The sequence below is a fragment of the Budorcas taxicolor genome, chromosome 10 (assembly GCF_023091745.1).
Source record: "Budorcas taxicolor isolate Tak-1 chromosome 10, Takin1.1, whole genome shotgun sequence".
Taxonomy (NCBI): Eukaryota; Metazoa; Chordata; class Mammalia; order Artiodactyla; family Bovidae; genus Budorcas; species Budorcas taxicolor.
The window spans coordinates 30,756,562-30,781,779 of record NC_068919.1 but is presented as its reverse complement, the minus strand read 5'-3'; the positions used below and the strand labels follow the sequence as shown (position 1 = coordinate 30,781,779).

Below are 25,218 nucleotides of genomic sequence, written 5' to 3'. Positions count from 1 at the left end.
AAAGCTCTGTCTACTCGTTTATAATCTGTTACCTGGAGAAAAGGCAGAAGGTCTCTCTTGCCACCTAATCACCATATCAATGGCACATGCCACAAGAGAGAAGCACTAGTTTATTTGATTGATCATGGTAGATAAACTCCAAATAACAGAGAAATTAACAAATGCTTGACATTTGCTCAACATCCATTATTCTGACACTGCTTTCAGAATTTCAAAGCCTGGGAGTATGCTTAATCAACATTCATATTCCCTCGTGAGCTACAGGCACCATATTGCACCCCGCCTTCATACTGATGAAAACTGCATATTGGCCATTTCCAAAATGTTCTGGGACTCCACACAGGGCCTCTTTTCTCTCTTGTTCCTGCTCTGCAGTTTTCTTTTAAACACTTCCAAGACAAAAGCATCTGCCAGTTTTTCTCTCTAGGGATGTATGCAAAATGAACTTAACAGTTTTAAGGCAGGAGTAACCCTCACATCTAAATTCATTCATAGGACAGAGAAGGGCCTAAGAGGCCTCTCCAGGGACAAAACCCTGCTGAAATTCTCCCCACACACAACAGTGGGAGCTTTATAAAATCTAAGTCCAGACAATTTCCAATTCAAATGCCCAACATGGCATGACCTTTGTCAGATCTCCGAGCCCAAGATGCACCCATGATTTTTTATTCTAACCAGCACAGACATTAGACAGGGCACTACTGCTAAGCAGGAGGTTCAATATTTGCATGCTCTTCTATTGTGAAAATGGAACAGTGACAGCACTGTGTCAAATTCTTTTCCCTCTAGAACTTTAACTCCATAGGAGAGGCATGGCTGACAGATGACTCCCCAACATCTGTGTTATGTACACTGCACAGCTGAGGAGCCCCGGATCACTGTCAGAACATTGCAGAGATGACCTGTGCCTTTCTTATGCCTTCTTCTCCCTGCCCACCAATATATATATATGTGTGTGTGCGCGTGTGTTTATATATGTATGTGTGTACATATATATATCTACAGTACAAATAGTGCAACTTTTAACAAAATATAAAAATGGCAAGTCAGATTAACATAATTTATAGTCATTAAGCTGTTCACGTAGCAGCTCAACATATGTTGTATAAACGTCCTATACCGAATAATTTATCAGATTTGACACAGTGCACATCATATTGTTTTATTTAATACACTTACTAAAATTTCATGGATCAAGCATCACTTCTGAAAGCACAGAGAAAGCACTAGAAAATATTTATTCATCTCCCATGATTTATTTTGATTACCCTTACAGCTACATGATAAAGTGGGACTCACAAAATTACAAGGTTAAGGTTTACACAGCCATTGCTTCATCTACTAAAATATAACAAATGGTTCTATGTCTGCATTATATTTTACTTTCATTTGGTGTTAAGTAGTACGTGAGGCTACACACTTAGCTGCCTACTGAATACTTTAATATTTTTAAATAGGAGTTAAACGGCCTTACCTAGAAACTGAAAGCTTCAGAAACCATTGTAGAAAGAAAAGCAAGTTCTTTGTGTGGTGCTAGACTGAACAATACTGGCCAAAAAAGAAGAAACACGTTCCTAACTTTTCTTCTTTGCAAAAGGGATCATAAAAATAAGCACTGACCTGTACAAGAAAGTTCACAAGAATTCACTGAATGCATAGAAAGCACCACAATACCGTGCTAGGCACCAATGGGAGGAGTTGGAAGATAAAATCACAGCAAAACACAAGGTTCCTATCCTTAAGGAATTCACTATCAGTCAAACAGAAAGCAATAGACAGGAATGTACACTTTCCAAATAAACAGGCAAAAGTAACAATAATGGTCAAAGAAAAAACTCTTTACCAATATTCAAAAAACCAAAACGTAAAAGGGGAGAAAGAGAAAGAGAGGGAGAATTAGACAATGGCACTGAAGACTCCTTCTCATCAATTTTCCTTTAAAATATTGTATCTGGAGGTAGGTTTCTCAGACAAGGAAGATAAGATGAACAGGGTGATACAAATATCAGAAGTGGGAGATGAGAGCCCAGAGTTGAAAAGGTCAATATAATTTTCCAAGAAAAACACAAATACTTGTTGGCCTCATCATTTCTGAGAGAAGTGTTAACAACTTCATCAGATTAACTGCTTTGGGAAGGAAAACTAAGGGGGGAAAAAAGGACAACTTTCAATCACCCCTGAACTATTTTGTTTAAAATGATGCAATAAAAGTGAGATGAAAGTAAGAGAGGAAAAGATCTTTCTTAGGAGCTAAATTTCATTTCCGTTTATGAGTGATAATTGTCCCAAGATATCTGCAAAGTAGTAATCTTCCCAGGCGTATTATTCTCAGGTACCAAAGAGACTCCAAATGTTTCAAGCTGCAGACACTGCAGTCCAGAAGCAGGGCTCACTTTGCCTCACCATCATATGACAGGAAAGCTGACAGTCAATGAGATACTTCTTGAGGAGCAAAACCGCGAAGCCATACTATACTGTATTACTAGTCAAGCAGCAGAGTGATTTTAGGTAACTGGTAACTGTAAAATACTGAAGGGTCTATCATACTGCACCCTTAGAAAGGAAAGATAAAGGCTAGGAAGTCAAATAGAGTTCAATATAAAAACAGTAAAGTTTCAATCTCCCCAAAGAAAAGAACTAAAAATAGGAAAATAATCTTGCTTGGTTTAATGCATGATAACAGCACCTGAAAAATCCTTGTAAGGAATTTAACCCTTGCAGCTTTATGTCAGAACAAAATCACTTTATCTATATTGAAGAGAGCACCAGTATTAATAGGCAGCATTAAACGTTGGGGTTGGGTGGGGTGGGGGGGCTATGCCTCAAAAAATTCAACAAGAGTTAATTGAGAGCACTGAAGAATGAGTTTGAGTGTTGCAAATTCTTACTGGGACCCTATCATCACCGTAAGTCTGGCATTTTACTTCTAAACAAGAAATACATTTTACCTTTCTGAGATTATTTTCTGGTTACAAGCCAACCATTATGAACCTTTCAGTGAATCACTGAATAGGGCACTTAAAGGGATAAACAATTATAAAAATAACTCTGTCACAAGTGCATACATTTTATTTTATTTAGTGATGTAATAAGCTTAGGGGCATATATCAGGTCCAAAATGGCCTTGGTCATTAATTTAAGCAATAAATCATAGGTCTTGCCAACAATGACGGCAAACAGATGCTAACAAGGAAATGTATTATTTAATATTGCCATGTGTTATAAAAATGTAAGTGTGTTTAAGACATGTCTTAAATTTTTATAATAATATGCATTTAATACATTACTGTTTTGACACATGCAGGAATCAGATTTATAGGTCCCATTCTATAGCTTCTTCTTCTGTGAACATGAGAGCATATTTGGGATTTCTTTTTTTTTTTCCAAACAAAAGTGGAAACCTTTAAAGTACACGCTTGCAACTATATCTAATTGGTTGTCTTGCTATTTTGTAGTAAATAATGTCAACACTGAAACTCATTAAAAAGAAGGAATCTATGTACTTTGCTAGGAGAGAAAAATTGAACATTTTTGAATCACAATTTTTAAAGAAACCATCTAGTCTAAGAAAGTATACGAGCACTTTTTAATCAAGCTGCCAACTAATTTTTTTCACATTCATTTTGAGCATGATCCCAGACAAAAATACACCAACTTGATTAACAAGTTCAACAAAAATATGGAAGCCAACTAGCTAAGCAAAACCTACTTTATGTCTTCATGCGAAAAATCCTAAGACTCAAACAGTATCTCAACACACAAACTACTTGAAAACTGAGTCTCTGTTCAAAATATGCCAAATCATAATATTCCCTTAATATTCCTTTCAGATCAATAGGCATACATCTCTTAGCAGCAGGTTCAACCCTTCTAGGGAAAAGGCTGGGGAGGGAAGGAAGGAATTAGGAACTAAATCATAAACCCTTTTAAAAAAAAATGAGCTTTTTTAAACATCAACAAGATGCCGATGCTGCTCAAAGTATTTGTCGTTTGCACATTATTCTGTCTGAGTGTCCTTTTCAATCAGCTCTCCTAACTCCCAGCATGGTCTTTCCCCTTTCTTCTGCAGGCAAAAGTCCATGCCTTAGAACACTTGAAGAAGCAGCGCGTGGAGTATGGAAACTCAATTTTCTTCATTAAATCTACTGAAGCAGATATTAAAAATGCATTTAATATACTGGCGATGGTTGGTGGGCACCGCTGACTGTGACAGGCCAGTTACTGATGATGTGCTGTCAGAGGGCCTTCTCAGCAGGCGCCTGGGTCTCGGGCTGCTGAAGGACAGCAATATCTTCCCCTGTGTGTGAGCTCTATTCATCTCCCAAGTATTTACTAAATCACTGGCCTCTGCACACACAGCCCACGTTTCAGCGTATGCTAACAAATGATGGATGGCCTCGTCAATTCGTTATGTCCTGAAAGCATGCTTTCCTGCCATTCCAATCATCAAACCTCAGCGCTCCAGAGCTGATCAGTCCCAGGGAATATATTCTGCAGGCTCGATTAAAAGAGGAGAAGTTCTTTCCCTTAGAAGTCTCTGACACTCTCCCCCTGACTGTTTGTTGTTTCAACCAATTATTTGGGCAGAATATTCACTAAGTGTTCAGAAAACATAACTGCTGGCAGGTTTTTTCCTGATGTTTTGCTAAGGTGCAGTTTCATCTGTGGCAAAACCGTTGAGGTAGTCACTAGTGAAATTTATGTTTTTAAACATTTTTTTCTTCAATGCATGGTAGGTAAAACCTTAAAATAGTTTATATCATATTATATTATAACATAAATGCATAGCAGTTGCATTTCAAAGAAAGTTTCAAGGGAATAACCAGTCTCTAAATCAACTAAACCTTTTAAGACAATAATTCATGAGAGTTCTCTTAATTATAATCTAGATAAAGGTACAGAGTACTTAAAAATTCTTCTGACAGTTCCAAAGTTAGATGACAAAAGTTCAACTTGTCAAAGAAATAAACCCTCTTCAAAGAAGATGTATTTTCAGTTCCAAGGTTATATATGTCAGTTGTCTTTTCTATAAGCCAGAAGAACATTTTTATTTTTAGCTAAGGCTTATCTACAGAGCAGAAAATAATAGCACACTCATGCCTTTCACGCAGAAACAGTAAACTTTATAAAAACAGACAAACTTACCACAGCTAAACAGATAGCTGAGCTTTGAGGAAATGGGATGGCATTAAAAAGCTAAACAACTAGCTATAAATAAGCTCCTGGAAATGTTTAAAATTGGAAAAAAAAAAAAGTGCCAGACTCCCATTTAGCCAATAGCTACGTAGGCTCTGAAGTACCCACAATCAGCATAAGTTCTGCCACGCTGCCCTGCCATTCACCTCCACCTTGACCTCAAGATTAAGCTCACTTTTATTGCGCACAAAGGTCACCTGTATTAGGTCAAAATTCGAAGTCCCTTGTCAGAAAAGGTTGATATATTCCAACCTTTCCTTCTCCATGCATCAAATTTTTCATGGTAAAGTCATATTCAGCAGACAGTATATTCAGCAATTTATTGTGCCACTGTAATACAGTGCGGAATACAATTGTCCAAAAAGCCAGCACATGAATAAAGTATTTTTCATGAAAATGCAGCAAATCTAGTCTCCTTACACCTCTAACATGAAAACTGAATCTTGTTTTCACACTTCACAAGAGTTATATGGAAAATAATTGCCCTCAAAATATAATCTATAGTATAGTTATGACTTTTACTTCCATCTTTGGCTACAGGCAGCTATTTTTCAGGGTGTCACTCAGAGTTTTTAAGTAGTATTATTTTTTAAAGCATGAAGATTGCTAATCAGTTTTTAATACTTTTATTCCAATCTGGCCTAAGCAGTTTAAGTGAAGCATATCAAAAGCTGAAAGCCTCTGTGACCAAAAACTTAGAAGATATGCTCTCTGATAAAACAGAAAAGGGGTTTCCCTGGTGGGCTAGTGGTTAAGACTCCACGCTTCCTATGCAGGGGAACATGAGTTCAATCCCTGGTTGGGGAACAAAGATCCCACATGCTATGGCGGAGCAGCCAATAAATAAATAAATAAAATATAATATCAAAGGAAGGGCAAGAATTACTATATTGCCCAACTCATTATTACTGCAACTATATGATCAGCAGAACTGCACAAATATGATAAATTAAGCAAATTCTTTGCAGGCAGCATTCCAGAATACATTGTAATTAATAATAAGCAAAGCCTTAAGAAACAATAAATCAATTTTCTTTAAAACAGTTTCTATAATTTCTTTGTGTTTACCACAAGGTCTTTTCATAAACAGTATTGGCATCATGAATAGATTTTAGATTGTTTAAAAACACTAGTTCTTCTAAGTTATTAATCTTTATATTAAACACTGAAATCAACATTCACACTCATGTAATGACCTAGAGCATCCAACAAACTCTCCACGCCCTGGAGGACTTTCACCTGAACTCATAATTACTGGACTCCAACGACTTTCTGGTACAAAAGCCTGACTCCAAAACTGGTATTCACACAAATATCTTTCATAAATTCATAACCGCTCTGTTATCAAGATGAAGTAAAAACATAAAAGAGCTTCCACCATATGGGGGGGCGGGGTGCGTTCTGAGAAAAGTAATTATAAGAACATACTTTTCTAAAATTCTCAGGCTTTATCAGCCATCATGGATGGACCTAGAGACTCTCATACAGAGTGAAGTCAGAAAGAGAAAAACACATATCATATAATATCACTTATATATGGGATCTAGAAAAATGAAACAGATGAGTTTATTCACAGGGCAGAAAGAGAGACACAGACATAGAGAAGAAACACATGGACACCAAGGGGGTAAAGGGAGGGTGGGAGATAGGGGAGATAGGGGCTGACATAAATTCACTATTGATACTATGTATATAACAGTTCACTGGTAAGAAAGGACTATGGGCCTTCCCAGGTGTCGCTAGTGGTAAAGAATGTACCAGCCCATAAGAGATGAGGGTTCAACCCCTGGGCCAGGAAGATGCCTTTGAGTAGGAAATGGCAATGCACTCCAGTACTCTTGCCTGGAAAATTCCATGAACATAGGAAGGAGCCTGGCAGTCTACAGTCCATGGGGCTGAAAAGAATTGGATATGACTTAACAACTGAGTACACGCACGCACACACAGGAACCCACTATACAGCACGGGGGACCCTACTCAAAGCTCTGTGGCGACCTAAGTGGGAAGGGAATCCAAAAAAGAGGACATATACATACATGCTAAGTCACTCCAGTCATGTCCGACTCTGTGCGACCCCACAGACGGCAGCCCACCAGGCTCCCCCGTCCCTGGGATTCTCCAGGCAAGAACAATGGAGTGGGTTGCCATTTCCTTCTCCAGTGCAGGAAAGTGAAAAGTGAAAGGGAAGTCGCTCAGTCGTGTCCAACTCTTCACGACCCCATGGACTGCAGCCCACCAGGCTCCTCTGTCCATGGGATTTTCCAGGCAAGAGTACTGGAGTGGGGTGCCATTGTTTTCTCCAATATACATATATATGTGTGTGCATATATATATATATTACATATATATATATAGTATAGCTTACTTACTTTGCTGTACAGCAGAAACTAACACAACATTGTAAAGTAACTCTACTCCAATAAAAATTTTAAAAATAAAAGTATCAGGTTTTAACATTTCCAGTTATTCTGTCTTAGGCACTGATCATGTTACACGACCGTCTTCTAAGTGGGAGAAATCAATCTAAACCTTGAGATGTCCATTTTGCCACCAATCCAAAAGCACATCATGGCTGCCATTATCAGCTAAGGACTATATTTTCACCCTAATGTGCTAAAAGCTGGTTTCCTATTATACTGGGGTTAAAGAAAAACACTTTGGAAATCTAGAAAATAAGGAGGCTGGTTTAGATAAAATCTTTTCCGTTTTTAACACTGAGTCTATTATAACCACAGATACTATCACAACACACTAACAAAGTAATGCTCAAAATTCTCCAAGTGAGGCTTCAACAGTATGTGAACCAAGAACTTCCAGATGCACAAGCTGGATTTAGAAAAGGCAGAGGAACCAGAGATCAAATTGTCAGCATCCGTTGGATCACAAAAAAAAACAAGAAAGTTCCAGAAAACATCTATTTCTGCTTTATTGAATACACCAACGCCTTTGACTGTGTGGATCACAACAAACTGTGGAAAATTCTTAAAGAGATGGGAATACCAGAGCACCTGACCTGCCTCCTGAGAAAACTGTATGCAGGTCAGGAAGCAACAGTTAGAACTGGACATGGAACAACAGACTGGTTCCAAATTGGGAAAGGAGTACATCACCCTGCTTATTTAACTTTTATGAAGAGTACATCACACGAAATGCCGGGCTGGATGAAGCACAAGCTGGAATCAAGATTGCGAGGAGAAATATCAATAACCTCATATATGCAGATGACACCACCCATATAGCAGAAAGAGAAGGGGAACTGAAGAGCCTCTTGATGAAACAGGAGAGTGAAAAAGCTGGCTTAAAACTCAACATTCAAAAAACTAAGATCACGGCATTTGGTCCCATCACTTCATGTCAAATAGATGGGAAAACAGTGGAAACAGCAACAGATTTTATTTTCTTGGGTTCAAAAATCACTGCAGATGGTGACTGCAGCCATGAAATTAAAAGATGCTTGCTCCTTAGAAGAAAAGCTTTGACCAACCTAGACTGCATATTAAAAAGCAGAGACATTATTTGCCAACAAAGGTCCATCTAGTCAAAGCTATGATTTTTCCAATAGTCATGTATGGATGTAAGAGTTGGACTATAAAGAAAGCTGAGGGCCAAAGAATTGATGCTCTTGAACTGTGGTGTTAGAGAAAACTCTTGAGAGTCCCTCGGACTGCAAGGGGATCAAATCAGTAAATCCTAAAGGAAATCAACACTGAATATTCATTGGAAAAACTGATGCTAAATGAAGCTGAAGCTCCAATACTTCAGCTACCTGATACGAAGAACTGACTCACTGGAAAAGACTCTGAGGTTGGGCAAGATTGAAGGCAGGAGGAGAAGGGGATGACTGAGGATGAGATGGTTGGAAGGAATCATTGACTTGATGGACATGAGTTTGAGCAAGCTCTGGGAGCTGGTGATGGACAAGGAAAAGCCTGCCATGCTGCAGTCCTGGGGTTGCAAAGCGTCAGACACGACTGAGCAACTGAACTGAACTGAATAATTGCAACAAGCATCCTTAAATCAACAATGATAACAGTAAGAGCAGCAGCAAAATTAACTCGACACAGTACCAGGAACTGCCTAATCATTTCTTATGTACTAGCTTATGTCAAGTTCCTAAGAATCCCATTTTATAAACAAGGACACTGAGGCACCAAGGTCACCAGCAAGTAAGTCATGAAGCCAGAATTCAGATGTCTATTTCCAAAGCCAAGTTCTTTAAACCAATATAAAAAACTGCCTCTACAACAAAATACTGAATGGCCTCCTGGAGTTCACAATAGTAGGGTTTTGCTTCCTATCAATTTATACAATAATTAACCATAAACAGAGAGAGCTAAATAAACCACCCAAGGTCAATCACAAGCCATGACAATTCTGCCAAACTCAATACCATCAGGCCAGACCACAGGTGTGGGCCCACCCCCACATGGAATATGTACATTCTGAAATATACATATGCTTGCCTAATGTTGATTTTATTTTCAAATAAAACTTCTGTTTTAGTTGTATGCTGTCACTTTATTACTGATACTTTGGACTTTGAAAAGAAATACTCACATGAACATGTGATAATTAAGTCTTTACAAAACTGTACTAAATCAAATGGTAATCAGTTGGCTATCTCCCCCCATTCCATTGTTTTTCATTACAACTGCAGAGATGTTTATTTTCCTTTTTATATTGGAATAATTGCCAAGTGAAGAGGTAACAACTAACCTTGAAGTCTGTCTTACAATAATTTCTGACATGATAAACTCTTAGGTATACCATGGGAGCATTTCTAAATTCCTATAGAATGAATAATCACTAAATTTAGTCAATGACTCTATTCTGAAAGGGGTTAATTTTCCTAAATGAGACATATATATAGCTTTTGTTTTATAACCAAGCAGCATTTTTTTTTCAGGTCTGTTCAATCAAATGTCCATTACAATATGATTCATAACACCTACAATATACTAGGTACTGACTAGAATTCTAGTTCCCATAATGACCATGGTGGGGGAAAATATTATGTATCCTCTGTTCACATCCAAAAAAAAAAAAGCCAAGGGTGAAGGTGAGGGGGAAGAAAGTCCAACATTCACAAAAATATTATAATTTATAAGAATCAATGAAGTACAGATATATGTGTTATGAGCTCTTTTTAGGAAAAAAGCTATAAAAGTCACAGCACACTGGGTAAAGAAAATTCTAGAAAACATATGCCACAGGGCCATAATGTGTAATGCAAAGGTCTCAAATTGCTGATGGCATGCAGTGGTGCAGAGGCTTAAGAAGCGCCTTATATAGATAGATAGCTGCTGGGAAGCCGCTTACAGAGTATAGGATAGGGAGAACAGCTTGGTGCTCTGTGATGACATGGAGAGAGGGGAAGGGGGTGGGGAGAAAGAAAGAGAGAAGGAGGGGAGATAATACACACACACACACACACACACACACACACACATACACAGTTGATTCACTGTGTTGTACAGCAAAACTAACACAATATTGTAAAGCAACTGTACCTCAGTGAAAAATAAAATAAATGTCTCTGGTAAACTGGGGAGATATGGGTAAGCTGAGGTTTGCACAGTAGCCAATTTTGGTGGTGTCAACACTCCCACTATGGCTGATGCAAGGTCACATTGTACAGAGTGGAGAAAAGATGCTTGCAATTCGCTCTCACAAGCTGGAAAGAGCCAACTTGAGCACCCATGGGCTACAGGCCAAATTCAGCCCACAAACTTAGTCTGTTTGGCCAGGAAACTGTTGGCCCACAGAGTGCTTTTTCAAAATTCAAACAAATTGACAAGATTTGAAATTCAGGATATATATATTTTTTTTTTTCCCCTGAAAAATCAGATCTAGAGCTGCTTTCTAGAGAACAGAAGCCCTGGCAGCCGTAGGCCCACATTCCGACACGGCAGCAGAGGGCTGGCTAAGGCTGCGGCTGTCCTGTCCGTGCACACAACTGTCCCTTCACTTGGCCACCACCCCAACCAGGCCAGCGCCTCTCCTTCACTCCTTGCTGATACCAGCCTGGCCAGCCAGACTTCCAGCGCAGTCGGTGATCTCTAACTAAAGAGTGTGAAAGGAGAGTTTTGCCTCCAGGTGTGTAATTCTGGTCAAATCCTCCTCAGTTTCTGCCTCTCTCAACACTAACCGATTTGACTAGATGATCTCTAGTTATGATCTCAGTCCAGCACTCTCTAAGTCACCTCATCTGAAATAATGAGAGTTATGCAGATTCCTCAGGAGAGGCTTTTGTGATCAACACATGACCAGCTCTAAACGTGCCCACCAAAGTGCACATAAAAATTCAAAATATTATGATGCATGCATGCTTGGTTGCTCAGTTGTGTCCAACTTTTTGTGACCCCATGGACTGTAGCCCACCAAGCTCCTCTGTCCATGGGATTTTCCAGCAAGAATACTGGAGTGGGTCACCATGCCCTCTTCCAGGGGACCTTCCCAACCCAGGGATCAAACCTGAATCTCCTGCATTGGCAGGCAGATTCTTTTACCACTGAGCAAACTGGGAAGCCCAAAAATGTTACGAACTGGACATTAAATGTATTTTTATAACAATATATATTTTAGCTGCCCTCAAGAAGTAAGAATCTAGATAATGTTAGCTGCATCAGTTAAGAAATGATGTTTGTGAGCTATCTGTTACATCTAGGCTACAAGGATCTGTGAAGTTTTCAATGCTATACAACCAAGAGTCTCTCTTACAACCCCCAATCCATTTAGTGTCTGAGCTAAATGGACTGGGGATATAAGAGAGACTCTTGAAGTGCAAGTGAATTTCAAATTTCATTAGCTTTCTCTATCAACAGTATCAGCAAAAACAAACAGCAGTGTAACATACCTTAAACAAAAGATGGTATCAGCTTGAAAGAGTTTTAGACAGAAGCAAAAAATTGAAAAAAAAAAAATCAACAGTCTAACTTCACATATGATTGTAGTAAGATGTGTTTAAACGATGCTTTACTCTCCCACATTCCACCTACGAAAGAGGTCACCTACAAAAAGCCTTAGTCCCCAAGTCTTAGACACCATCTCACAAGTTATGGAATCTTTGGGGGCTAAAGTGTTGCCCAAGCTCGACTGACAAACCACAAAGCGTTTCACCCTGCATTTCTATGTGTCCTGAAGCTGGAGCTGGGTACCCACAGCAGTCTTAAATATAACACACCCAGTTCTGACGTTTTGAGAGTGATCACATATATCCATGACAAACACTATTCCCTAAACTTGCTGAGGGTCAATCTGAATTTTCCATGACCCTAGGCTGATGTGGGGTGCAGCAAGTCAGTTAGCTGAGAAGTGAGTTTAACTTAATTAAAAAGTACATGACAAACTTTAGAGACCTTTGCCATCCTATGCGGTGCCAGCAGTGTATTTGAGGATTTTCAAAAGTTGTAAATGATAACTCTTCTAAATATCAAGAGTTGATAGCACTTGTAAATATCAAGGGTCTGCTATACCTATTTCCTAAAACAGAATAAATACAAGATCCAAGTTTATATCTCATCTTTTAGGCCTGAAGCAAAGGAAAGGTCTAACAATAACCAGAAAATTGAAAATAAATACATGACTTATGTTGGAAGGAGTGAAAATGCACCACCTATTTTCTCAGACTGGTAAAATGACTACTGCTCCCAGGACACTCACTCACTCACTCATGACTACAGTCATGTCTGACTCTTTGTGACCCCATGGACTATACACTCCATGGAATTCTCCAGGCCAGAATATTGGAATGAGGAGCCTTTCCCTTTTCCAGGGGATCTTCCCAACCCAGGGATCGAACCCAGGTCTCCCGCATTGCGGATGGATTCTTTACCAGCTGAACAACAAGGGAAGCCCAGGACAACCTAAGAAAAAGCCTGAGCTTCACACAGAATTGCCCCAATTCCCATGAGCCAGCATTCAGCCAAGGAAAGATCCAGTGCTTACGTATTATACTGAACATCAGTATCAAGACACATGAATCCACCGTACTTTTTCCTCTACTTGTATTGCTTTGTTTCAAAATATTTATTCCCATGGTGTTGAAGTTATTTCTCTTAAGTTTAACCGATTTCAAACATTTTTAGCAACTGAATCTCAATGTTTAAAACACACTAAAAAAAAAATAAGTCCTGAGATATTTTAACATTTTACTTTGGATGAAAAATGACAGAGCTCTTGGTTATTTTAATGAGACTGCAGGTTTTATCGGGTCACAGTTTGAACACCACACTAGGTTAAAACACGAAAACAAAAAACTTATTTGCTGTCTTGAAGGCACAGAAAAGATCACATCTTAGTAAAAGGAAGGTGCTTGAAAAAGCTGACACTGTCAACTGGATCACTGTTCTTTGGCAAAAAGGAAACTGGTTCATAAGGAAGCATTATTAACTCTTAAATACGTTATCAAGATGCTTCCTGAAAGGTAGGGATGGAGAAAAGAAAGAAAAGTAAAAGCAATAAGTTCCCCAAAGTGGCCAGAAAAGGGCTGGATTCATGACCACCCATGTGCCATCATTAATCCATCATGCACAGGTAGCTCCATGCTGGTTTCCAACCCACGGACCAAACCATCCTGGATGCAGCTGTCTGTCTGCTCCCCTAAGAAATGGAGACTTGTCATTCAGTGAGGAACTGTGGCCAAGCGCCTTTCCTGGTATAAGCTCTCCAAAGAAGCAATCTGAAACCAGAATGTCTAAAACAATCACTTGAAGACATTTCCCTTCAAGAAAAAGACAACCAAAAATAAAAGAAAGGAAAACTTATTCTTTACCTGTCTCCCACATGATTTTCATAACAGTACATGACTTTAATATGTTAAGGTCACTTTTCATGCTTACTCTGAAGAAGGGTTTTTATATCGGTTGTTTGCTTTTTTAAGGAAAATTCAACCAATATGGCAAAATTGCACAAAATGTATAATAAAAACATAATAGGAAATTCAGTCAACATTTGCTGAAAGTCAAACAATAGAACATTATTACCCTATACATCTATTGAACATTTTTCTCCTAGGGAAATATATAATTCCTTTTTATTGTATCAGCAAACATTCCAGGATCAGTTATTACTTAGTAGACTGAAGTCAGATGCCTGAATATAGACTTAAAAATGAAGTCAATAATCTAATAACATAAAAGTCTTCCCCTCAAACTAATAAGAAATATTGTCAGCATATAGGTTCTTCTCTGGATAACACTATATGAGGTTTTCTTCAAATACTCCTTTGTAGGAATTCAAGTTCATATCACTTTTATAACTGTGCACATGTAAAGTGGCACAAATACCTGATAAAAGTTAAGCACTTCTTTCAGAAACTGATGATGCCATATACTTAACAAAATTGGTTTCCAGAAGAGTCTTTCTCCCTGACAGATCAGTTGGTAAAGAATCCGCCTGCAATGCAGGAAACCCGGGTTCAATTCCTGGGTCGGAAGGATCTGCTGGAGAAGGGACAGGCTACCCCAACTCCAGTATTCTTGGGGCTTCCCTTGTGGCTCAGCTGGCAAAGAATCCACCTGCAATGCGGGAGACCTGGGTTGGGAAGATCCCCTGGAGAAGGGAAAGGCTACCCAGTCCAGAGTGACTTTCACTTTCACTTTTTCACAAACACAGCAACAAAATAAAAACTTGAAATCTTACAGAGTAAAAAAGCATGTTTTTAAAGATGACTAAAGGAAACACATAAAATAATCATATTCTTAGGCCAATTTCTTTCCCAATTTGCAGTAATGATCAATACAGAAATATTCCTAAATATAAGTATTATTTTTGAAAGTCATATAAATTAATTATATTGTCTTGGCAAAAACACTTAAAAGAATTTCCAGTTCAATAAAAGGCTGATGTTTTTTCCCTTTATGAGCTATTCTCACTCATGACTCTGGAACTCAGGTATACCATAACATTATCAGAAGTATAGAAAACTGACCACCAATTGAGTACCAACTTTCAATTCAATTGAGAGAACAAGGTCAATAGAAACAATCTTCCAATTTCAGCGAAACCAAGCCCTGTAGTATTAATTATACCGTCAATAAGTGAAAGTGAAAATCACTCAGTCATGTCCCACTCTGTGACAACATGAGTGGTGTCACATTCAAGCTGCATGGACTGTAGCTTGCCAGGCTCCTCTGTCTATGGAATTCTCTAGACAAGAATAATGGAGGGGGTAGCCATTCCTTTCTTCAGGGGATCTTCCCAACTCAGGGATTGAGCCCAGGTCTCCCACATTACAAGCAGATTCTTTACAGTCTGAGCCACCAGGGAAGCCCATAGCGTCAATGTGCTACTATCATTCTAAAAAAGTCCGTGACTTTAGGTTTAAAAGTTGTTGTTGTTGTTGTTTTAATGGTATTACATATTGCTATGAAAGATATAAGGCAAGTTTCTGATATATGAGCCATATTCAACTAATGATCAATCTATGTGTTCAAAGGCATACAATCAACTAACTGATCCATATTAAAGAAAATTTGCATCTTCTATGTTTCAAAAGTTACTAGCTAGACATTTCTTCTACTGTAGGCAATTTGCTAAATTCTAGTAATAACAGTAATCATACTTACCACCTATTAAATACTTACTAGAACCTCTATACTATACTAACTGTTCCTGTTTCACATGCCTTATTTCACTTAATCTTCACAACAGCCTCAAGGAATTAAAGAGGGAGAGGGAGAATCTGGAGTCAGACCCTGCCTGGGTTTGAATCCTGTTTCTCTTACTTCCCAGCTGTGGAGCTTTATTCCTCCTTTTCCAGAGGGGCTTTCCTGTTGGCTCAGCGGTAAAGAATTGGCCTGCAATGCAGAAGACCTGCAGAAGATGCGGGTTTGATCCCTGGAGAAGGAAACAGCAACCAGCTCCAGAATTCTTGCCTGGAAAACCCCATGGACAGAGGGGAGCCTGGCGGGTTACAGTCCTTGAGGCTGCAAAGGGTCAGACTGAGTGACTAAACAACAACTATGACTCAGATAAAACGAGGCAGAGCCCAGTCATTTCCCAAGAACAAACTGTTACAGGAAGCCAAAAAGAATGAAATACAAGATTTCCTATGGGAAAAGTTGGCAGGTTAAAATGCATGGGGAAAGGGGTCTTTAGAAAAGGACAACTATAACCAACCATTAGTAGCATCAAATGAAGCTAGGCGACTTAGTAGCTCAGTCACGTCTGACTCTTTGTGACTCCATGGACTCCAGGCTCCTCCATCCGTGAAATTTTCCAGGCAAGAGTACTGGAGTGGGTTGCCATTCCCTTCTCCAAGGAATCTTTCTGATCCAGGGATGGATCAAAAATTACTATCTCTTTGATAGTAATTTGTTAATAAACATCAAAATCCTTCAAAATATAAATAACCTTTAGTTTGAAACTGCTAACAGTTGTTAAAGTGAGGCTGATGGACCCCTAGAGTCCCTGTTAGTTCAGTACAGTCACTCAGTCATGTCCGACTCTGCGACCCCATGAATCGCAGCATGCCAGGCCTCCCTGTCCATCATCAACTCCCGGAGTCTACTTAAACTCATGTCCATCGAGTCGGTGATGCCATCTGCCATCTCGTCCTCTGTCGTCCCCTTCTCCTCCTTCCCCCAATCCCTCCCAGCATCAGGGTCTTTTCCAATGAGTCAACTCTTCGCATGAGGTGGCCAAAGTACTGGAGTTTCAGCTTCAACATCAGTCCTTCCAATGAACACCCAGGACTGATCTCCTTTAGGATGGACTGGTTGGACCTCCTTGCAGTCCAAGGGACTCTCAAGAGTCTTCTCCAACACCACAGTTCAAAAGCATCAATTCTTCGGTGCTCAACCTTCTTCACAGTCCAACTCTCACATCCATACATGGCTACTGGAAAAACCATAGCCTTGACTAGGTGGACTTTTGTTGGCAAAGTAATGTCTCTGCTTTTCAATATGCTGTCTAGGTTAGTCATAACTTTCCTCCCAAGGAGTAAGCGTCTTTTAATTTCATGGCTGCAGTCACCATCTGCAGTGATTTTGGAGCCCAGAAAAATAAAGTCTGACACTGTTTCCCCATCTATTTGCCATGAAGTGATGGGGACCAGATGCCATGATCTTAGTTTTCTGAATGTTGAGCTTTAAGCCAACTTTTTCACTCTCCTCTTTCACTTTCATCAAGAGCCTTTTTAATTCCTCTTTACTTTCTGCCATAAGGGTGGTGTCATCTACATATCTGAGGTTATTGATATTTCTCCCAGCAATCTTGATTCTAGCTTGTGCTTCTTCCAGCCCAGCGTTTCTCATGATGTACTCTGCATATGAGTTAAATAAGCAGGGTGACACTATATAGCCTTGACTTACTCCTTTTCCTATTGCGAACCAGTCTGTTGTTCCATGTCCAGTTCTAACTGTTGCTTCCTGACCTACATTAGTTTGAAACTGCTGCTGCTGCTGCTGCTAAGTCGCTTCAGTCGTGTCTGACTCTGTGCGACCCCATAGACGGAGGCCCACCAGGCTCCCCCGTCCCTGAGATTCTCCAGGCCAGAAAACTGGAGTGGGTTGCCATTTCCTTCTCCAATGCATGGAAGTGAAATGTGAAAGTGAAGTCGCTCAGTCATGTCAACTGCTAACGGTTGTTAAAGTGAGGCTGATGGACCCCTAGAGTCCCTGAGACTCTCTCAAAGGTCTACAAGGTCAAAACTATTTTTACAGAAACAGTAAGACTTGACTTGCTTTTTCTTCTGTGTGACATTAGAACTGATGGTGCAAAAAGCATGGTGGCCCAAACTGCCAGCTCCTGAGCACAAACCAAGGCTGCACACAACTGGCCTAGGAGTCTCATGCTTGCAGGAAGAAAGCAAGCCAGTTTCACATAAGAATATCCTAAGATTCACCTATTAATTTTATTAACTCTCAACTCTAGATACACATTCTCTTAACATTCTGCCTAACAAAATAAGAGGTAAACCCAAAGCACGTCTACTGCATATTGAACCATGATGACTATCTGAAGGGGAAGCATTTGTATGACTGTTTCAGAGCTGAACTCTAGGTGCCCTTTCCATGGAACACCATTTCTTCTTGGATGAATGATGAACAAACTATGATTATTCACATTTGGGTATCTGGCAGACATTTTCTCAAAAATAAACAACATGAGCCTGTCACTTCAAGAGAAACAACCAATAGTATCTGTTGCCAACGAAAAAACTGAGCTTTCAAGGGGAAAATCAAATATTGGAAAACTCTGCATCTGTCACCGTAAGTGTTACAGCTTCAAATCCTATAGACTTTTCTGATGAAATCAGTGGGGATATAAACAAATGTGATTGTTTTAGATGCTGTGTAATGAAAGGTGACAACATTTAGAAAATCTGCATAACTCACAATCAATATTTTGCAAATGAACAATGCGTGATAAGAACTATGCATGGGTGAAAGATCCACTCAAAGTTCAAGACTGGCCAAAAAGTTCTATATATGGTTTCACTTTCCACATTGCAATTAACTTCTAAGAAAAATACCACTTGTTGGGTACTACGTAGTAACAAAAATACTTTTCCAACTACATTTTTGTCTAAGGCCAGAATTTCTTCATATTCTTTAATCAAGATAGCGTATCACAAGTTGAATGCCAAAGCAGACAGATCTTGTTTCTGTTAAGACAGGTAGTAAAGAGATCTGCAAAAGTGTAAAACAAGGCCATTTTTCTTACTAGCTTTTTGAAATTATGGTTATTAATCTTTAAAATAAATAAGCAATTTTTAAAATGTCTTAGGTTTAATTTACATTTTGGTAAATATCAACAGATAAATCCCATGTAAACAAAAGTTTTCTGGGGTCCTCAGTACTTTTCTAGAGTTTGAAGAGACCAAAAGTTTGAAAACTGATGATATGGTTGTTCTCAATTCCTGAGATTCTAAAGTATTAATAGGAAAACAAGCAGACTTGGCATGATATAAATACAGAAATAATATCAGAAAATTAGAAAAAACAAAACTCTTGATGTCCAGCAAGTACATCTAGAATGTGGATATTATTAGTTATTTGAAATAAATTATAAGGACTTTTTAAAGATGAGAAATGCTTACAAAATGTTAAACGAGAAAAAACAGGACCTATAAACTATATTAGCAGAGAAAGTATTGCACAGAAAAAAAAGACTAGAAATATTTTTTAAATATATTAACAGAAGTTTTCAGAGCTGAAAGATTATGAATATTTTAAAATTTTCTTTACTGAGCATGTACTGCTTTTAAAATCAGCAAAGTAAAAATTTTCAGCAATTTTAAAAAGCATTTCAGTACTTTATTTTCAGAATTCAACTTAGGTGAACATCACACAAAAAAATTATTGCTGCTGTTATTAATATCAAAAATAATTAAGATGGCTTAGTATACAACTCTGAACTGAAAGTCATGAAACCTGTATTCTAGACACTTTTGAGCCATCCAATATCTCCAGGCTTTTTGACAAGCCGCTAAACTTCTTTGAACCACCAGAAATTATCTCTGAGGTCCTTACTTGACTAATCCTCAGGTAAAATGAACTGTCAAACCTAAAGGTTGTTCAAGTCCTTTGCATCCAACATCTAAAGTAAAACAGTGCTATAATGCAAACTGAGGCCAACTCTCAAATTACACACTGTATGGAATTCCTACCCATGCTGCTCTTCAATTCCTTCTGCAGATTGGTAGTACAGCTCTCTCAATAAACTTTCCAGTAAAAGAAGAGTTAGTTATACCCTAAATGGTATTTGAAAGAAGCAAAAATATTTGGAGATACATATCATATGCCATATCTCAAAAAAGGCATATGAGAATAGGCAAGACACATGGTGCCCCAAAGGAATGGGAGTCTTTCGTAAATGTACTTCATTAATGCACACATGTAGAATCTAGAAAAATGGTACTGATGAACCTATTTGCAGGGCAGGAAGAGAGACGCAGACATAGAGAACAGACTTGTAGTCACAGGGAGGGGAATGAGAGGGTGGGGTGAATTGAGAGAGTAGTGCTGACATAGACACTATCCTGTGTAAGATAGACAGCTAGTGGGAAGCTGCTGTATAACACAAGGAGCCCAACCCAGTGCTCACTGAGGAATAGGGGGATAGGATGGGGGAGGGGTGGGAGAGAGGCTATACATACACACATATAGCTGATTCATGTTTTTATACAGCAAAAACACAACACTGTAAAGCAAGTACATTCCAATTTTTAAAAAAAGACATAAAACCTTAATAAAAGTAAGAAGAGGTTACCTCTAATGGAGAGAAGTTATTTGCTATGGAAAAAAAAGGAAAAGAATGAAGCAGAGAGAAAGAGAAGAGAGGAAAAGAGAGAAGCAAAAATACAGTACTAATATAAGTACATAACGAGAGCAGAATTATTTAAGTGCATGATGTATCCTGAAATTGCCCAGAAAAATCTATTCCCTGACCAGCCTTCACCTATTCTAACTCAGTCAATTTTGTTACTTGTTAGCAAATCTGATAAAAATCCTAAAGACTATAACAGGATAAATTAAATCTGGATAATACTCAAACGAGATCCCTTCATATTACAGGTTAGGAAAACTGAGTCTTTCAAGGAAAAAACTGAGTCATAAAAGACCTTAAATTTGTACATTACTAACACCAATTATACTTCTTGATGATGTCAAAGACAAGGAAGCTCATGGTGTTCAGTGCCACAGAGTAAAATGGAATAAATTTGGATTTGGCTTTAAAACAGAATAAAGGTAAAGAAACATTCTATACTTTAAACATGGGACAAGTACCCTTCTGGTCCTGGATTGGTTCTTTGTGTAATGTCAGGGCCTCAGTTTATACATCTTTAAAATGAGGAAATCTATAGCATATAGTTGCTAAAGTCCTTTCTCAGAAAGTTGGATAAGCCTAAAAATCTTTGGAAAAAAGACATGTGCAGGGAGAAGGGAAGTATGAAATACACCTGGAATGCGTATCCAATGTTGTTGTTACTGTTCAGTCGCTCAGTCATGTCCGACTCTTTGCAACCCCACGGACTTCAGCACACCAGGCTTCCCTGTTCTTCACCATCTCCTGGAACTTGCTCAAACTCATGTCCATTGAATTGGTGATGCCATTCAACCATCTCGTCCTCTGTTATCTCCTCTCTCGTCCTCTGCCATCCCCCATCTGTGCATCCATATGGTTGCTTGACACAACAGTAGAATCCGTAGGGTACCAGTCTCTGACTGGCTTGGAACACTTGAGGTCACTTTGTTGAAGCAGAGAGCCACAGTCAACCAGAAGAGTCCCCTTTAGGCTTGTACTCTCCTTTGTTTCAAGAGGCCAATTAAAAGTGTCCTCCATTTTCATCTTTTGAATCTACAATTCGTATTTCCACTTTGAGAGAGCCCTGCCACGTGTCATTCATTCCTAGAATCTGCCAATTAGCCACTAGACATTAATGCAAGGAGGCCTCCCTGGTGGATCAAGGGTAAAGAATCTGCCTGCCAATGCAGGAGATGCAGTTCGATCCCTGGGAGCGGAAGATCCACTGGAGAAGCAAATAACAACCCACTCAAGTACTCTTGCCTGGAGAATTCCATGGACAGAGAAGCCTGGCAGGCTACACAGTCCATGGGGTTGCAAAGAGTAAGACACGACTTAGCAACTAAACAACAATAACAAATTTATGCAGCACCTACTTACGTGCACCCATCAACTAGCAAAACCCAAGTTTTCAACCAACATTTGTTGATTTGAACTTAATTGCATGGCCTTGGAAGGCTGCCTGGGATTCATCCATTAAGACTCTCCAATAAGGCTGGTCAAAGAAGAAACCTTTTTGAATCCCTGATCTCCTAACAACTGACACTCGTGTTCCTCCCCAGTTATGTGTGACACGTGGTTCCTAAGCACCGGCTGGGCTGCCAGGCACAGCTGCTGCAGGCAAAAGGGCTCTGTAGGGGCGAGATGGGCACTTACCTGGGGAACCTCTGCTTCAGCTTCCTCAGGCTCTGCCTGGTAGGCGGCACAGACACTAGGCACTGGGCTATCTCGTCGTACTGGGCTTTGGTCAGTATCATGCTGGGCCAGGGACAGGGAGATGACAAGGGAAAGTAAAGAGAACACCCTTGTCTCGAGCAGGCTTGCTGTTGACAGACGAGGGTGCGTACACAGCAGCACAGCGCTGTGTCCCCGACTTCCTGGCCCCCTAAGCCCCTGCACCCCTGGGTGCACAAGCCTAGACTTCACCAGGCACCTCCGCGGCGGGAGGCGGGATGTAGACAGACTGCCCTTTCTTGGCTTTCTGAGCAGCCGCAGTAGGCCCAGCCGAAGGCAGCTAGCCGCCATGTCAGTTAAGGGCAAGCCAACCAGGAAGTAACGGCCGCAGGCAAAGGTGGGGCCTAAATCTCCAAGGAGAGGTCCCTGGGCATGGCCCACCTGGGATTAACGAGGGAGGCTCTTGGCTTTAATGCCTTCCCTGTTGCCAGAAGCCAGGGAGTCCTGGCGCATCGATCAGGCAGCAGGGCTCACATGAGTCCGGGAAAACGTCTGCCAGGGCGCGAGATTTGAACACGCATCCAACGCTTCCAAACGCTACACGTTTAACCGCAGCTCCAATCCGAGACAGGCCTGCAAAGAAACACGCCTTCTCTCAGAGAAGGATTCTTGCGCCCTGGAAGCCTGAGAGGAGGAGCTGTAAAACCGCAAACCCACTGAGATCGTCATAGACTTAACAGCTTGGCTGGTGTTGAGGGAAGTAAAAAAACTTGTGCAGCTCACAAGGAACACAATTTTGGCCCTGCTGGGAAAGAGGCTAGAAAACAAAACCCACATCATCAAAGAGTAAAGAGTGACTGCAATAAAGAATATGACATTCACTCCTCACAATTAGGTGCTCAAGAACTGAAATCATTTCTTATTCATTTGTGAATTCCCAGTTCTCAAAAAATAGTAAGCGTTCAGTAAATATTTGGAGAAATAAGTCAATGGAAGAATTTATCTGTTTTGTGTCTGTGTTATGGGTGGATCTCAGCTTGCCCGAGGCCATTGATTAGGACATTAGCCCCTGCTTTAATCCATTGAAAATAAATAAATCTACTTGGTTCTTAGAAGGCCATGTGTTATGTTTGTTTTCAAATTTTAACATTTTATATGACAAAGTGTTTAAATATAGAATGTGTAAATGGTTATTTTGTTGTCGTTGTTGTTCATTTTTAAATCTGGAATAAGACCTGGGTTAGAAGTTTAGCTTAGATATGCCCCTTTAGATAAATTCTTTACACTGACCAAGCCTCAATTCCTTTGTCTGTAAAACTGATTTTTAATTCATGGGATTAGTTTTAAGATTAAATAAGATAGTACAATGAATGGATTCCTTAGCTTCCAGCAGATAGTCTATGGAAGATAAATAGTCTGTATAAAACAGTTGTTCAGCAGTTTGAAGTGAAGTTGCTCAGTCGTGTCCAACTCTTTGTGACCCCATAGACTGCAGCCCACCAGGCTCCTCTGTCCATGCGATTTTCCAGGCAAGAGTACTGGAGTGGGTTGCCATTTCCTTCTCCAGGGTATCTTCCTGACCCAGGGATCGAACCCAGGTCTCCCACATTGTAGCCAGATGCTTTTACCATCTGAGCCACTAGGGAAGTCCTGTCCAACTCTTTGTGACCCAGTGGACTGCAGCATGCCAGGCTTCCCTGTCCTTCACCATCTCCCCAAGCCTGCTCAAACTCATGTCCATTGAGTCAGTGATGCCATCCAACCATCTTATCCTTTGTCGTCCCCTTCTCCTGCCTTCAATCTTTCTAGCATCAGGGTCTTTTCCAATGAGTCTACTCATTGTATAAGACTACTTGATGGTAATAGGTCAGTGCATTTACCAGGTTGCTCCCCACACTTTGACTCATTTGATTCCTATAATTTCCTCAGAGGCAGATACTATTGCCATCTTCTTCCTCTCCTCCTCCTCCTCCCTTTTGTGCAGGGTGAATAAACTGAGGCATGAAAAGGATAAGGAGCCTCCCAGAGGTCATGAGAATGAGCAAGCAGCAGGGGTAATTTAAATTCCTGAAATTTGCTTCCAGGATCTGTGCTCATGCCAACTCTCAGTAATGCTTAATTACTACACCAAAGAAAGAAAGAAAAAAAGAGTCACACTCTCTTAGGCCAAAGGTTAAGGGTTTTTTTTTTTTTTTTTTGGAAAGGAGACAATGAATATTTCAAAAAATCTTTTAGTCCAAGTTTTAGAAAAGCTTCATCATTTTATTTTGCCAGGCGTCTCAAAGTCTCATATCAACAGTGGATCCTGAATTCAGCAACCATAGATTCTTTTGAATATTTACATCAGAATGTTTCCTTCCCATATGCTTTGCATCTAGCTCTGGTTGTGTGACATTAGTACATAACTATTTATTTATGGCAGCATGGCCTGGAGTTGCCACCTGGCTAGTTTGTTTCTGACCCTGCCATGACTCTTACATGAAAGCTAGCTGACGATAAGCAGACACCACTTGATCCCCCATTCCTTTCTCCTTCCCCACTTCACTCTTCAATTCACAGCCAACAGATTTTTATAGAAAACATCAGTTCAAGGATGTTTGCACTGGATTATTTTTTATAGTAACTCTTCTCTCTGGCTCTTGTCCTGCATGCACCCTCACAACCCTAAAGGAAAAGGCCAGGTTTGTTTTTCTGTTTTTATTTTTAACATGCTGACAGTTTAGAATTTTGACCCCAATCCAGTAGATTGTTTAGAGTTAGCGCCAGGGGAAAAGCACAGTGATGTTACTGTTTTCATTGGCAATGACAGTAGTGTTGTTTATTAAGCACAAAATAGAAGCAAAGCAGAAATGTGATGGTTGCCATGTAGGTGTTTCTTATTTTCTTTGAATGTGAGCTAGTTGGAGTAAGCCAATTATTTCTTTGAGACACATTTTCTCCCTCTTTTGCCCCATCTCTTGAAATCCATTCTGTGCCCCCCATCTGCTCTTACTCCTTCTAGAGTAGTCTCCATGCCTGGAGTTGCCTCACTGTTTCTCAGTCAGTCTGTCGCTAATACCAACCATTTTCTACTAAGTAAAGTAGGGTCATGAAATG

General features: G+C 39.8%; 1 protein-coding gene across 3 annotated transcripts in view; it reads right to left on the bottom strand.

Moving 5' to 3' along the window:
* The window catches only part of CDIN1 (CDAN1 interacting nuclease 1), a 232,779-nt gene extending 210,411 nt beyond the window's left edge, over positions 1–22,368 (bottom strand). For 2 of the 3 annotated variants that reach the window (XM_052646662.1, XM_052646663.1), the window contains exon 1: positions 22,105–22,368. In XM_052646662.1, the coding sequence (XP_052502622.1) occupies positions 22,105–22,205 (101 nt within the window). In that variant the 5' untranslated portion in view covers positions 22,206–22,368. The remainder of the gene's footprint in view (positions 1–22,104) is intronic. The other variant, XM_052646664.1, reaches the window with a different exon arrangement.
* Positions 22,369–25,218: the final 2,850 nt, after the last annotated feature.